Raw genomic sequence first — 16,956 nt, 5'->3', positions numbered from 1 at the left:
ATAAATATCAATCTGGGATGAAGTTCAGGAATTGGTATTTTTTAAATTACTCAGATGATTCTTAAAATCTGATAGGCTCCAAAGCAATGAATTTCAGCATACTGTCAAGTCAATGTGTTGAATAACCTAAATTTTAATTCTAAACTGTAATCTTTGGGGCTATTTATTAGTTTCTTAGATATCCTATAGGAAGCTTGGATTTCAGACTTTTCAAAAAAAGAAAAAAAAACCATTGCCCAGATTCCTTACATTTTTTAACACATTCATAGAATTCCACAAGGTCCAGTCTCAGGAGATGCATATAATAAATACTTCAGAAGAACATGTAAACTAAGTCCTTCCTAGTAGTAGAAATGATGTGGCATTTACTCTGTGTGTAGTTTCCTGGTCCCTTACCCTGACTATAACCTGGGGGTGTTGAGCCCACATCTGCCAGTCTATGCTTTTGTGACCCTAAATGACATCTTGTTAGTTCCTTCCATGCATATTTTAAACTTTTTGGTGAAACTAAAAAAAAACTAATTGAACATTCCTAAAAAATTTTGTTCTGAATACCTGTGTTTGAATCCTGACTAATGGGATGCTATTACGACAACAGATGAAACCAGTGTCAACATTAGAGGATCACTCTGGACTCTTTGACTCTCTTTGTAGGTCATTCGCAACCCACCTGACCACCTTCACTGCAACAGTACCCATAATCCTCCAGCTCACGTTCGTATATGTTCATGATCTCAACAGAGTCCCATCCCCTGATTTCAGAGTGGAGCCTCTCTTTCCCCTTCCCTCGTTGAGAACCTACATGACCTGCCCAAGGTCGCATACAAGTCAGCCTACTGATATTGAGCCTACTTTCAGACCACGGCCCTTCCATTCCTCCCACTCTGACATCTATTAATGATATCACAGGGAGTTTTTATGAAAATCACAGAACAATATCACTAATGTAGTTCAACCCCATGGGAAACTTCCCTGAAACCCACCCAGATCATTCCTGAGCCACATCATTGTTTCCACACAGATTCCATCAGAACCTTGGCTCACTCCCCCAGGAAAGCACATATCAGATCTGCTATATATTGGCAGAATTTTGGCTTAGAACACATTTCAAATGCCTCCCATTGAACATTGGCAGCCCTTAAAAAAAACATAGCCAGGAAATTATTCCAAGAGTCTCAATTGCTCTATGACACTTTACAAGGAGAAGCTGATGGCTTTCCCTCCCAAGCTCTTCCCTCTGTGTCCCGGACAAATGACTGCACTTCCCTGTATGTGCCCTAAATTAGGAGAGGCCAGCTCAGCTGCAGCATGAATAGAGGGAATGTCTTGAACAGGCAGGGCCTTCTGCACAGCGCAGTGTGCGTTGTGCCAAGTTCTTTCTCCTTCAACTTTAAAACCCTTGTGTCTTCCAAGAGACATGTAGTCCATGTGTTTCTGATTCATTTACACTTAAATCATTCAAATGTTGTTTTGTGAAAGTTATTTGATGTCTAAGGAGCCTGTGAGTCTTCTTAATGGGACTTTAAAATGTGTTTTTTCTCTTCCGCCTGAAACACAAAACAATATTTTGTTGAAATATTGCCTGAGGACAAACCTATTCTCTCATTCCATGTACTTGCACCCACATTACCAACCACAGCCTCTTAATAACACCAAGCTTGGCCATGCTGACATTTGAAAGTGTTAAAATAGAGAAACGGGAGCGAAAATGGAGCAAGGAGAATTCCAACCAGATTCAAGCAACTGTTCCCTAAAATGTCCAAAGCAGGGTGGAGAGTGCATGCATGTGACCCCTTGGTTAGAATCAGTGGTAGCCCTTTCTCGGGTACACCACTAGATAGCTAAAAAAGCACTCCACAGACATAATCTCACCTAAGCCTCATAGCAGCCCTCATTTTCTAGATAAGAAAACAGAATTAAAGATATTAAATACTGGGCCAAAAGTGCATACATAGTTGGCTTAGATACAAAGAATAGATCACAACGAAGTTCTGACCCTGAGTCTAACACTGTTTTCAAAACGCCTGAAACTGAGTTTTTCTGTGCATGTTGTGTGGACTTGAAATGTCATTTGCATTATATTAGTGAGAAGCAGTACAATATAATAAGTCAGAGCTCAGATTTTTCCCTCACTGTTTTCTAGCTGTGTGATCTTGGGTAAGTTACTTAACCTCTCTGATCAGTTTCATTATCTATAAATTGGTCACACTATTACTACCCACCTATATGAGGTATAAAAATGATCAGAAGAAATTAACACATTATCAGAATAGTGCCTCACACATAGAGCTCAATAAATGTTAACTGTTAGTGGTAGTAGCAGTAAGCAGTAACAAAGAGCTGGGTAATCTTAGCAAATTGTATAACCTCTCTGAACCTCAGTTTTCTCATTTGTAAAATGAGTATAATGGGATGACCCTCACAAGTTTATGGGAGTAATTGAGACATTTGTACATTGCTTTGTGCCTAACACAGAAAAGGTTCTCAGTAAAATTTAGTTTTTACACCCAATTGATTGTTATTGTTGTGAAGGGAGTGCTTTTTTTTTTTATTATTCAGCTCAGTTTAGATCTAGTGCTGATTTCACCACAAACCTGCATATAGACACATGCATAGGCCTGGCTGTCCCTGCCCCTCGGGGTGTGGGGCATTCTTGCTGTGAAGGATCCTCTCTGGCTATAGTAGACCTTACACAGTCTGATTTGGTAAACAGCACAAGTTCTGTGTTTCAGTGGGAAGGACAAGGAGCCAAGTGCAGGACCTGTGCTGGCTCGCATTCTGGACCAGTGGCTCTGCTCACAGGAAAATCTGTGGTGTTTGCCCACAAACTTGGGGATTGGGATCTGTTTTCTTTCCCAGTGTAGACTTAAAAGTACCTTCTTAGTCAGTTATTTCTGTTTAATTGGTGTCCTTTGCCAGTGTCCTGAAAAAGAGCAGAAAACTATAGCCATCTGGCAAGGGAGACTAAAGAGAAATTAGACTTTGTCCCCCTCCACCCTACACACACACACACACACACACACACACACACACACACTCACACTCACACACATATACACACGGTGACACAAATACCTATTTGAGTGTCTCAGTTATTTTCTCTCAGGACTGGGGCCAGCCACACAGGATAAAGGAGGGGACTGGAGAACAGATCTCTTAAGGAAGACAGATTCTGTTCTGTCAGGTTCCTCTGAGTGTGTGTAAGAGGGAGTCAGAGCAGAGAGAGAGGGAGAGGGAGAGGCAGAGGGAGAGAGGGGGAGAGGGGATCTGTTGCAGGCAGAAGAAGGCGTGACCTGAATGGAGAATGCCAGCCAATTCCAGAGACACACAGGGACCTCAGAACAAAGATAAGGCATCGCTGACACCACATCGGGGACCAGCGCACAGACGACTCAGGCAGGGGGGGACCAAGGCCAGGCAGCCAGGAGCACCCAAGGCAGGAAAATGCGGTGAGTGCCAGGGCAGGAGTGGGCATGGGTGTCCCTTCAGGGACCTGGTGTCAAGTAACCCTGCAGGGTCTGACCTTGTCTCTGGGCTGACTCACCTTCGTGTCCTGTGGGTGGTACAAAGGGTTTCGTATCAATCCTTGGGGCTCTGAGAGAGAAACGTGGGCTACGCGCCTTCCCTGGGACTCCGGAGACTTGCAACTTGAAACGGGAGACTGTGCAAATCCTGCCCAGTGCTGCTGAGGCTCAGATTTCTTCCTCTGCCAGTGTAGGGTGCTGCCTGCTGGCAAATGACTTTCCTCCTGTTGCCCACAAGGCTCGTTTTTTGTTTTCCTCCCCTGCGAAGAGCATTGGTCTATGTCTCCCAATACTTTGTGAGTTAGATATGTGTTTGTATGTTTATTTGTTCTGACCGGAAAAGAAACCAGCTTCCCACAGCTCAGCTCTGTGGTTTCTTAAACCTTCAGGAGTTGGCCAGTTAAAGCCTCAATTTATAAAACTAAAACCCTGTCCCCGTTTTAGAGTTTCCTATGAATTTTTAATTTCTCACTGAAATCAGAGGCAGCTGGTGGCATGAATCAGGCTACCAATTGCATCAAATGGTTCTTAAAGGGATACCACATTTTTATTTTATTTTTAAGGGAGCCTTTGGAGTTCCAAACCTAGGACTTCAAATTCTAATTGTTTTAATGCTCTTCAACACTCCCTATTCCTCAGCCTATACTTAGAGTTACTTGGTCCTTTCCATTAGACATTTTTATAAGCTTTTCTCTGCAAGTCTCAGAACCCTACCACTGTAATTATTTTTACTACTTATAAGTGTTAATGTTGTTAAAAATACCAAAAGAAAAAGAAAAGAAAAAACACTTCAGGTTTGTTATGTCCCTAAACACCTCTTTTCCCATAATTTTCTTCTCAATTGAAAAGAGAGTTCTATTTGTTTCACTTTTGCAAAGTCACATAACAACTTTCCTGGGTTTGGGGTTAATAAGGGACTTCAGACTGCTAACTCTTTGAACTCAGATTATCCTTGATTCAGAGAAGTAATCAGGTATTTAAGGTTAATTCAATCATTCTGTTTTTCTTAAATCCATTGTAATTTTAGATCTTCCATCTAACTTCATTTACCTTTCTCCTAAAAGAGATGAAATTTATGCCATCTACATGGAATGACAATTTGATTGGTCCATCACGGTTTGAATCCCACAATACCGTCCAGTCATACCAAACCACAGGGCTGAATAACAGTTCTCTATCTTCGTGTTTACTCATTCCTTAACCCAGAACATCCCTTCCCTTATTTTCTACCTAGGGGACCAGATTGTTCCAGTCGGGTCAAACATCACCTCCTCTTCCCTAGCCCACCTCCTCAGAGTAAGCATCCCTTCCTTTATGCTGTCTCTGTCCTTTGGGGTCACATCTCTTCTTGTCTTTGTAACATTTCTTTGTTTAAATGTCCACCTCCTCTTCCAAGACTGAATGTTTCTTAAGGTACATAATCTATGTCTTGTTCATACTTGTATGCCCAGTACCTAGCATAATATCTGTTTTCTATTACGCATTTGATAAATATTGGCTGAATTGAATTCGGTTGTTAAGTAATAAAAGTACTATTGAAAAAGTGTTCCACTAGAAGTTTTCAGAGTCTTACCTCGTATAGAAGAGCACATCAGAGTTTTACAAAACACTTTTTTATAGACACTGTCTCATCTGGTCTTCAGATTTTGGATAAGGGAAGGATTTATGGAAAAGTGAAGATAAAAGCAGTTAACAATTTACCTAAAGCCACACTGATGGTTTTTGAAAAGCTCAGACTTAAACTTGGGTCTTTGGGCTCCCAGTCCAGGATTTTTTCTAGTATATTCTACCAGCTTCTCAACCAAGTGTAACATTCCATAGTGGCAGCTCTCACTCCTAGCTGTGCATTAGAATCATCTGTAGTGCTTTAAAGTGCCAAGGACTAGACCTCACTTCAGACCAATTAAAGCAGAATCTGTTGAGAAGGGGCTTTGGTATTAGTGTCTTTTTAAAAAATTTTTTTCACATGAAGCCGTGGGTTTTTTAGTTATTTTTCACAGGATTAATTGCTTTGGCCAGATGCCTGGGCATATGGGCATGGACCCAGCTTCCTCTGTGAGCTTTGATTATTCCCTTCTACTGTCAAAGCTAATTCACCATATGGTATTGGGTAGGACATGCCACCTCTTGGGGTATCCTTTTCATCATCTGTCAAGCAAGGGTGTTGTTAAATGGATCTATATAGTCCCTTTCAACTCCTCTACTCAGAAACAGTCTGGCTGTAGCGTAGGCTGATACGAGGGGATTGAATGGAGAGGATAGAAACTACTACTCACTGCATAATTACTGATCTATGCAGGCATTTTTATGCATTCCTGATAGCCTGCTCCTACAGTGGAGCCAATGAAATCCCAGCTTTAGACATTACTCTTGACATTTTGAGCAAAAGTAGCTAAACTTTTTTGATTAGCTAGAGAATAGATAGCAGGTGTCAGAAATTGTACAGCTGGTGCCTGGTGGATAAGAAGCCAAAAACCCTCAGAGAGTGTGATGGGGAATGAAAGCCGCCACTTACATTCTTTGATTTGCAGACCGTAAAGCAAGCCAGCATATGCTCAAGCCCATTATGTGCAAGGAGATATTTGTTTCATATGTTCAACTGTTTTGAGATGCAAACAAAATAGAACAGAACGCTTCACAGGCCTTCCTCCCACGCTAACCAGTTGTCTACCCGACGTGGTCTGGGGCCTCCAGGGCTGTCAGCAGCCAGCCCTTGATGGACCCACAGTAGGAAGCTCAGAGTCTCTTCCCTGTGGTCTGGAAAAACTGGACGTGGAGAAAGCTGACCTTTCAGCCTTGCGTAATCGGGATGTCGCCATTGCAAGGAAGTCTGCTTCGGGAGCCAACGCTTACTCCTAACCCCTGCTTTTCGGGAAGCAGCATGATAGAATAATCATAACTAATGTTTGTCTAAGACTGGACAGTTAACAAAGTACTTTCCAACCCTCCTTCACTCTGAAGCAGCCTAGGGGGGAGGCATTATTATCACCAAGTGGATCCAGAAACTGAAACCTTACATGACTTCCCCAAGATGGGTCAGATAAATGAAGTCAAAGCCTGGACTTGAATCTAGTTATTCTGATCCCAGACCAAACACTCTCCCCTCCCCAGTCAGCACTGAAGCCGAGCTCCTTGCCTTGCTGACATTGGTACATTTCCTCCCTTGAAAGTGGGGCTGCCTGGGCCCAGCAAGTGAGAGTTTCTAGACTCAGCTTTCCTGCAAATTCACTGGAGACTTGGACTTATGCCTTCCCTTTTCTCTGCTTCTGAGGCCCCTCCTACAACAGATTGGTTTGAAAAAATATTGACCCTGGCAATTTAATTAAAGCATTTTGCTTATTTAGTTGCATCTCACATATTGCTATTGTAGGGGCCTTGGAAAAAATTTAAATAAATGTATTATTTTCTTTTTATTGAAAAAATAGTGCAGGTCCTTCTAAACAGACTTGAATATTTTGTGTACCCCAAAATAAAACTAAAAACCCACATAATTGCCCTTCAGTGATAACCACTGTTAATACCCTGCTGAAAGCCTTCTAGGTCTTTTTGCACTTACCAATTTATCTTTTATGTAAATATTATATGAGAAAGCTAGATAACACATGTGTATAGTTACCTTGTGTTTATACACTCAAAAATTCATGTATATGCATATATGCATCTGTACATTTAGTACAGAGGGTTGGGGAGAAAGAGCTTCCTGATTAGCAAAGACGTAACTATTAATCCTGAAATGCTTATATAATTTCCCAGCATTGACTTTTTGGGCTATATAAGACTGTACCCCCCCCCAATTCATTCATTCATTCATCCATCCATTTAGTCATTCAGTCATCTTCTATTATATATTATCTTGAATGCTCATGTGATCCTAATTAGAGATTATAATCCTCATTTCACATATGAGGAAAATGGAGCTCAGAGAGACTAATTACCCAAGATTTCATGGCCAGTAGGTAGAAGAATTGGGATTTGAACCCAAATACATCTATCTTCAGGGGCTGTGCCCCTAAAGCAGTGCAGTTTGATACATGCTCTAAAGGAAGCACGTACTACTGGGAGGTGTGGAGTAGAGGATACACCATAGCCTGGGAAGCTTTGAGCTGGATGGTGGAGAAAAAATAAGACAATCAGGTGAGGAAAGATCACGGCATGTGCTATGGACTGAGGCATGGATGTATGTGGCATGCTGCCTGAATGACATGCCAGAGCATGGCTGGCACTGAGATAAAGCTAGACAGGCAGATCAGACTAGATCAAAAAGGGCGCATCAGGCATCCCAGAAGCAGATGTTTCACCCTGCAGGCACAGTGGAGCAGCATGGTCACATCTGGGTTTTAGAAAGTCAGTTTTGCTGGAAGATTGCTGAATGGTAATGAGTGGGGGCAGGAGGTCACTTAGGATGCAATAGCATTAGTCTATATTAGAACATTTAAATTAATTGTCCATTGGAAGCAGAATAAATAGGATTTACAGGAGAAGTTGATAAGCCAGGTTTGGGATATTTGAGTTCAAAGTCCTCGGGTCTTGCTGCAGGAGAAAGGGGGTCAATCTATCAGATTCTCGGTGTGGTGTGTATTGACCATTAGGGCTTTGACTAGCCGCGGACATTCTGCCTCTTTATTGCATCAGCCACTTCGAGCATGTTCTGTACGTTTTATTGAGTTTTCCTTGTGCCTTATGCAACTCTTTTAACAGTTCATTATCTTTGATTCCCACAGCTGAAAATAAATGATGGGTTTTTTGATTCTTTTATAAGAACACATACCAAGAGGAAAAAACACTTGTTTTACTCATTCTTTATTAAAGTATTTTATTTATTTATTTTGGGGGTGTGGGGAGGGAGAAAGAGAGGAGGAGAAACATCAATGTGAAGGAGAAACATCAATCAGTTTTCTCTCATAGGGGCCCCAACCAGAGCCCAAACCTGAAACCTGGGCATGTGCCCTGACCAGGAATCAAACCGGGGACCTTTCACTTTGCAGGCTGATGTCCAACCAACTGAGCCACACAAGTCAGGGCTACTTATTCTTTCTTAACTCAAAAAGATTAAATTTAAAAAATTTAAAAAAAAAAACAAAAACTCAGAGGCCCTCTGCTGGGCAAGACAGGGGCAAAAGCCTGTGAAGAATGGCACTGCTGGCCAGTGGCCATGAACTAAGGTGCCCTGGAATCGACACTGTGCTTGGGAGCTCAGAAGAAAAGCCACAGTTGGGTCTATCCCTTCTTTCATGATCCATGGGCACCTTTCAGGGAAAAACGGCCACTTTGAACTCTTTGAGGCAAGGGGAAATAGAAAACAAAACTGAAGCTGCTTAGAAGTAAGTCATACATTTTGGGAGAACTGATAAAATTCCTTCACCTGGATTTTTTTTTTTTCCTTTCTATTACTAATACTGTTAGATCTGACAGGCAGGGAAGAATCAGGAAAAAATGACAGAGGCTTTGCTGACACCACCAACTTTTTCATCAGGACAAAAGGTTTTATGTCTCAGGGAAGTCCTGGCAAAGACCAGTGGCTCAGGGGGCTGTGTGGAGACAGTGGCCAAGTATATTTTCTTTATTAAATTATATTTCCCAGCCAAGGCATAATAATAGTGAAAGAGAGTGGATTAATGATTATACCAGGTCAATAGGTGTAATTCGGGAATGTCCCAGGTGAGTTAGACAGTCTGGTCAAACTGTCCCAAAGGAACTTCCCATGATGATAAGAATATTCTAGATCTGTGCTGTCCAATGTGGCAACTGCTGGCCACACGTGGCTGTTGAGCATTTTAGATGGGGCTAATGAAACTGAGACAGATTTGTGGCTTCCTTTCATTTTTGTTCTTCTAAATGTGTTTAAATAGTTGCCTGTGTGTAGTGGCTAGTGCATTAGGTAGCAGAGCTCTTCAGTCGTATTACTCACATGAAAAGACCAGAACCCTGAATGTCAACAGCTAAAGTCCCAGACATAGGACTTGCTAAGAGGGGCCCTCAATAAGAATTAGCTGAACAACTAAAAACCCCATCATCAGAAATCACTGTGATCTGTCTCCCCAGTGGCAGAAATTCAGACCACTTCTCAGACTTCCAGGCACTTTAAGAAACACAGTTTTGCCTGGGGAGAACCAAGACTCAGTGACACTTCCCACCAAATGTCCAAGCCTAACCCCAGGTCTTGAGCGTTATGACGTGTGGCACTGGGACTAGCAGTTGTAAAGATTCTTTGCCACCCATTCCCAGGACTTTCCTCATAGTGCCCCAAAAGCCAGCAGAGGTTTCCCTCTGGTCAGAAAAGACCTCTCATTGAAAAAAAAAAAAATGTCTTGCATACCTTGATTAATTTTGTTAAAATTTATTTAAGGGACTACAGATTCCATCATTGAGTATAAATCTCATCCCAATATTACTATGCTACTACTACTTATGTTTTAGAAAATGGAAGAGTTTATAATTCTTAAATAAAGCTGAGTTGAATAAATGAATTCTCCGAAATTATGAAATTTACATTTTCAACAGAAAAATGGTAAGTGTCAGAGTCCCAAATGTGGTATTTGCTGGGAAATTTTAATACTATTACCAAATCTTCAAAAAAGCACAACTGGAAGAAACCTTAGAAATCACTAAGTTACCATCTTCCTGTATTCTAGACTGGGTAAGGAAGGCCTGCAGGAGAAAAGTAGTAGCAGACGGTCAGTGGCAGACATAGGCTGAGAACTTGGACTCTGGGCTGCTGATTTAGTTAAATGGTGAGGTCTTGTGTCCATGAATGTAAGCAGATCCATTTATGTCTTTCAGGTGGCTCCCGCTTTATCATGCTCTGTGCTTCTCCTTGTTGAAGGCTTTGGCCCACACTGTGGAGCTTAATAATATGTTTGGCCAGATCCAGTCACCTGGCTATCCAGACTCCTACCCAAGTGATTCGAAAGTGACTTGGAATATCACTGTCCCGGAGGGATTTCGGATCAAGCTTTACTTCATGCACTTCAACTTGGAATCCTCCTACCTTTGTGAATATGACTATGTGAAGGTGAGACATCCCGATGTTCCTTATGTGGATCAGGATCTCTATTGGAGAATCTACTGGGAGTTAGGGAAGCCTAGATGCTGTGCTTACCCTCCCATGACGGAGTCCAGTGAGGGTGACATACAAGGTTACACATGATGAGTGAAGGTGTGGGTGGCACATTAGGTGCAGGCTGAGTGCATAAACCTAGAAAGGATCATGAGGGAAACTGAGACTGGCAAAGTGTAATTCAGACAAACACAGCTTCCCCTTTTTATTTCTGCTCTCAAAGTCTTTAATGTTTTCACTAATCTTTACTCCAAGGTCACCTTTAATTCAAAACAGCAGAAAAGGGCAGAGACTCCAGAGTAAACATTAATCAGACTGAAACATATCCATAATGATGCCCAAATCTGAGGCATTTGAAAGCATTACTCAGTTCCCTAAGAAATGATCAAACATTTGGGAAGTGTAGAGTAGGTACGCAGTGGTAGACAATAGGAGGTGAAATTGGAAGGCTGGACTGGGGGGAGACATTCTGAAGCACCTTGACTGTGATGCTAAGGAGTTTGTATTTTATCATCAAAGGGTATAGGCAAGGGTGGGGGTCACTCTCAGAGGTGAATGTAAAAAGAAAATGGAAGAGGGGCAGAACATACTGAACACAATGGTCGCTGGAATTTAGAGAGAACCCATAAGCAAGGCCATGGGTGGGAAGCTGTTCTTTAAAAGTGCTGCTAAGAAAGGTTGGAGTACTTCTTTTTTTTTTTATTTTTTATTTAAATGAAAAGATATGGTTGGAGTAATTTTGAAAGATCAAATTTATTAAGGTTGTATCTGATTCAAAAAACAAAATGAGTACCTACTTTCTAAACTTTCTCTGACTTCCTGGAAGAGGTTCTCATCAAACCATGCCAGAGTAGACTTTGCATATTGTTATCATAGTCTCATTCTTCCATAGCCAGTAAATCAGCAAGAGTTAACCTTGTATTAACCAGGCTGTTTGATCAACAGCAAAGTAGTGATTTTACAAGGTGCTTTTACCTTTATAATCTTATTCAACCTTTAAAACAATCCTATGAGACATCTACTACTATCTCATTTAACAGGCCAAGAAAAAAACACCCAAGAAGGTGAAGCAATTCACCCAAGGTTGTATAGCTAGTAAGTGGTGAATCATGATATAAACCCACGTCTTATGATTGTCAATCCCATGCTTTGTTGACCACACAAGCTGTGCTCCACTGAGCCCCAGAATACTGCAGGGGCTTACAAGGGCCACTAGAGGCAGGGCAGGACTGGTGAGTAGGGCTACTTAAACTCATTTTAATTGCTGGATGTTGCTTATTATTTATGTTGGGGCTGCATCAAAAATGGCACTTGCAATGAGGTTTCTGTGACTTAAAAACCTTCCAAAGTTGGTACTCTGTAGCAAAGTTTCTCAACTTCAGTGCTATTGACATTTTGGGCCAGATAATTCTTTGCTGAGGAAAGCTGTTTTGAGAATTATAGAGTTTTTAGCAGCATTCCTGGCTTCTACTCACTAGGAGCCAATAGCACCTCCCCCTCCAGTTGTAACAAGCAAAAATGTCTCCAGACATTGCCAGTATTCTCAGTGAGGAAAATCTCCCCATCTGAGAGCCACTGCTCTATGGGATACTTACCCTCTTTGAACTGTGCTGGGGCCTATGAGAATTTAGAGGTACAAAAGATCTGTCTAGTCCCTTACAAAGAGACATGAGCCTAGAAAAATAAGTATTGCACAAGATGGAAAAGAGTAATGACAATAAAAGACTGAAAAATGGAGCCAATCTCTTAGTGTCACAAGGACCAGGCAGGGACTATTCCCCAAGACCCTAAGTGTTCATCATCCTAAATTGAAATTTCTGACAAACAAGTCAGTTATGTCTTTCAGGATATACTCTAGTCTCTGCCAGAACCAAACTCCAGGAGAAGAAGGGTTATAGGTGGGAGGCATTAGGTTAGCAGAATCCCCCAGCCCATTTCCCCAATTTATGCTGGTCATAAAACCAAGGCATTCTTGAATATTTGGGTTGGAAAATAGACTTAACCAGCAGGAAAATGACCAAACATCAGTTTAATAAGACAGTATATTCTATAGATTTAGACAAGGCTAGATGTGAACTTCCTAACAGCTTTTCTTTTCTCTACTTTCAAACATGTCAACCATCTAGAAACTGTGTCAGTGAAAACATTTGCTTTTATTGGTAGCTGAAGCCCCACGACTGTGAAAACTGCACAATTTTTTTTTCTTTAGCTGTAACAATGGCTTATTTTTATTATTCCTCCCTCTCCATCCCTAGAACTGATTTTTGGTTCATTTGCACTCAGCAATTATTTCTCACAAATTTTCCTCTTATTCAGACAGATGCCAGGTTTGACCTTGTTAGGACTCCTTTATCAAGATGATAAACACACAGTAAAGGATATAACTTATTCATTTGCCCCAAATTAATGAAGTCTCCTGGCAAAGCAGATTAGGAAGCTGACATCAGCTGCATTTCATAGTGGAAAAAATGAAAGGCACTTTTCAAGGACAGCAATAGATTCTGAAGAACTTTTCTGACACTGAATTAAGGACACTGGAATACATTTCTACCCAAACTTGACCTTTCTGGCTGGAGAATATTTTGAAAATTGATGGCTTCTATCCAAGGAGGTGAAACGCCTTCATAAAAGCCAAAGAGATGTAACAAGACCTTCTGGATGAGCAGCATGGCCTTGGGTTCTTGCCTGGGTTTCAGAAAATGCCTGTTCTAGTCCCATATCTGCCGTTAATTCCCCAATGATTGGGAGTGGACAAGAAAATCTTATAGCACTTTCTCTGCTCTAAAATTAGACTTGTAACCAAAAGAGCAGTCAGTAATGCAGAGATTGAGTTGCCTACCTAAAGTACCCTCCTGTCCTTGTATCTCTGATCCAGACACATTTTTCCAAAATCTTTGGAGAAAGAGATTAACATACTGCACTGGGAGGGCAAGATGCATTTCTCTGTTCGTGGTTGGCCAGTGGACTGCCTTCTAGAATGCCATCCCAGCATCAGCATTAGCCTCCCTGCAGGGACTCCGGCAGCCATGAGGCCTGAACGGGCCTTCCTTTACAAGACACTGTGCTGGTCAGCTGACAGTTGGAGCTCACATGAAGACAGGCCCTGTGCCCTTGGCCACACCTGCCCCATGCCTCGCAGAGTCTCCCTCCTGGAGTCAAGAATTCACAGAATGTCAGGCTGCTGGAGCCCTCTGGAGACTCATCTAGTCCCAGGTTGTTGCTTGTTACTGTTGTTTTTCAAATATTATCTCCCCAGGGGCTCTGAAGCTCACTCTGCTCATTCATCCTCCTTGGTCACACTGAAGGTCACACCTTTCAGGAATTACAGCTTGAATATTGCTTAAGTTCTCATTGGACAGAAAAGGAGACTGAACCTCAGAATTTAGGAACAAGACTAGTACTCTGGCTTCTGAACCCCCAAACCCAGAAGCCTTCCACATATAGTTGAAACCTCTTCACTTTTTCTAACCCCTCCCCTTTCACCCCTAGAATATGTGTCTGTCCTGCTACAAATGAGAGGGAATCTCTTTCATTTCCATGCTCATTAAGTATGAGTATGCCATGCTGTGCCTGGATAAGTCAACAGTCTTTCCAAATTCTGTTTTTTCATCTCTTCTATAGGGCAGGGGTGGGGGGTGGGGAATGGGATGGGATGATCCTTAAAGTCCCTAAAATTCCAGAATTCTAATCCTAGTCCTCCTTGCCAGAACTTAACCTGATGACCCCACCAAACCCTCATTCTCCTAGTTAGGATAATGTCAGAAACTGGTAATAGTATGTTACAACAGCTACTTCTCAAAGTTCTGTGGCCGTAAGCACTCCAATAAGATCCTACAGTCTGCTGGGGATGCCTTAGTGACATGTCATTTAAAGAAAACCCTATAAACATATTATGCCACTGCTGTCCCCTTCCAAGAAGTTTTAAACATTACTGATTTCCATTTCATGGCATAATGTCCCCCTGTTTTGAGGCTTTATCATTCTGTGACTTAATTCCCTTGGCAGCTTTAAAATGGGTTTAAAGAACCCTCCAGTTCACAGGAACCCAGCCCAGCCCAAACCCACAGACCACTGACTGTTCCCACCCTGGCCCATCAGGGTGATGATCACCACACTGCTGACACTGCACAGCAGTAGCTTAAAGAAGAGCAGGACCCCAAAGCTGTGGTCCAGATGCTCTCATTTTATGAAAACTCCTCTCTCTGGTCTGATTTCCCACAGTCCGTGGTCTCCAAGGCACATGCACATCTGCATGACGGCATCTGCTTCCTTGGAACATGTCTATAATGTGTGAATTCCTGCAGCACACACAAATCACAGCTGGTTAATGCTGCAGGTGAGGAGCAGAGCACAAATGTTGGCCAGGGAGTCAGTAAGCCTGGATTCTTGTGACCATTCTCTACTAACTAGGTAAACCATGAGCAAGTGACTACTTCTACAGGGGACTCTGTTTCCTCCTCTCTCAAATACAGGGAGTTGAACAAGATGATCTCTAAGGCCAATCCAACCCTCATATATATGCAACTAAGACAACAAAAATTGTAGTTCCACTCTATCATCATTATGATCAAAGTCTAGGAAAGGGCAACTCATTGGCCAAAGTCACACTGGGACGAAAATTGATATCGCAAGATTCTCACCTTTTCTTCTAAAAAAAAAAAAAAAAAAAGACAGTGGAGTCCAATTTTGTGGATGCTTAGGTTTTGTAAGTGTAATGTAATATAAGTATAATGGAAGGCAAATATTGTCTATAGTCAAATTGTCTCAATCTCTTAAATATAGTTGAACATTGTCTTCTAATATATCCAGAAGGCACTTTTTTCTCAAAAATGCAACAAATTAGAGTTTCTTTGGTTGAACATCAAATGAAGTGTTCAACTTCTGCTTAGGAGCCCTGGAGCTGTAGTTACTGAAATACATACTTAGAAACCAAAACAACCAAGGGGACAGCATACGCACACATTCTGTTTTCAAGTTCACTCTGTGACATCTGTTCATTGGAAAGGGAGACAATAAAAACCTGCATTCAGTTTTTATTCTCTTCTCTCTTTTATTCATTGAGTTCATATAGCTCAGGTGGCATCTGTTAAATGCTCCTATGATGTAACTGTTTTTCTGTTAACTCTATATCCCTGATGTATTCAACATTGCTTTCATTCTTCCCACTGTTAGCCCCGTAGTTGCAATTCTCATTCTTCTCACCTAGTCTTTTGCAATAGTCTCCTAAATATCTACCAACTATCAGTCTCCCCATCCAATCCACCCTCTCTAAATGTGTCCAAAGGAAAAACATTGCTTTGTGCCACTCTCAAAATCTTTCAGTGTCTCCACACCATCAATGAAATGAAGTCCAAGAATCCTATTGAAAACCTACCTTACATTTAAAAAAAGAGAAAACCTACCATAAACTGAACACTGCACCAAAGACAGGGCCCATGAAGATAGGTAAAATAGTACCCGCCTCAAGGAATTCAAACTTTTGTAGCATTTTATGAGACAAGTATATAATTAATAACTTAAAGCTGGGCAATTAACACAAGGGGTATGAGGCAGTATATAAGTTGGGGAGTGGTCATTTCTGGGTGTTCAGGAAAGGCTTAGGAAATAGTTAATGATTGAGATATGTCTTGAGGGGTAAATAGGAACTCAGCAGTGAAATTCTATAAGCTTCTGAATTTCCCTAAGCATTGGTTTTGTCATCAGTACAGAAAAAAAGTTTATAATGACACAGTACTTCTCTCAAAGGTTGTGGAAGTGAATGAAACAATGGCTGTAAGTGGAATCAACACTGCAAACAGCGTTCATCCTCAATGGCTCACAAGCCAGGCTTTAGAGCCAGTCAGACCTGGAGTCAGGTCCTGCCTCCACATCTTATTGTAAAATGGGGATAATAACAATGCCTATCTCATGGGCTTCTTGTGAATGCCAAATGAGATCAATGCTTTAATGGCATATGTCATGTGTAATTAGCCCCATGAATACTATTATAGTGGTAATGATGGCAATGGTGCGAGTAATAAAGCACCTGCTGGTATCAGTGGCTGCTCAACAAATGTCCATTTTGTTTTCTCATCTGCTCTGACTCTACCATTAGCTGGCTATCCATGACCTTGCTCTTGTCAAGCAATTTATAGAAAAGGACTTTGAAAGGACCATGCAAATGCAGGAGGTTATTTCTCCTGTGTGTTTACCTTGTGGCAACACAAATTTATGGCAGTTTCTTATCTATTGCCTCACTTCATTCTCATGGAATGGGAAGAGCAGGGATTAATTATTACACCTAATTTAAAGAAAAGAAAACTGAGAACAAAACAACTTTAATGGATTTGTCCACATCTCTCGAGAAAGCCAGATCTTGATTCCTGGCCTTCTTAC

At 41.5% G+C, this 16,956-nt stretch overlaps 1 protein-coding gene across 3 annotated transcripts in view; it reads left to right on the top strand.

Moving 5' to 3' along the window:
* Nucleotides 1-3,255: 3,255 nt before the first annotated feature.
* MASP1 (MBL associated serine protease 1) overlaps nt 3,256-16,956 on the top strand; it is a 61,304-nt gene continuing 47,603 nt past the window's right edge. For all 3 annotated transcript variants that reach the window (XM_090275212.1, XM_090275206.1, XM_090275208.1), the window contains exons 1-2: nt 3,256-3,449; nt 10,305-10,536. In XM_090275212.1, coding sequence (XP_090131338.1) covers nt 3,445-3,449; nt 10,305-10,536 — 237 coding nt within the window. In that variant the 5' untranslated portion in view covers nt 3,256-3,444. The remainder of the gene's footprint in view (nt 3,450-10,304; nt 10,537-16,956) is intronic.

The sequence above is a fragment of the Furipterus horrens genome, unplaced genomic scaffold (assembly GCF_987537825.1).
Source record: "Furipterus horrens unplaced genomic scaffold, mFurHor1.1.pri manual_scaffold_1, whole genome shotgun sequence".
Classification (NCBI taxonomy): Eukaryota; Metazoa; Chordata; class Mammalia; order Chiroptera; family Furipteridae; genus Furipterus; species Furipterus horrens.
Note: the sequence above shows the minus strand (reverse complement) of the source record. Positions and strands in the feature narration are given on the sequence as shown.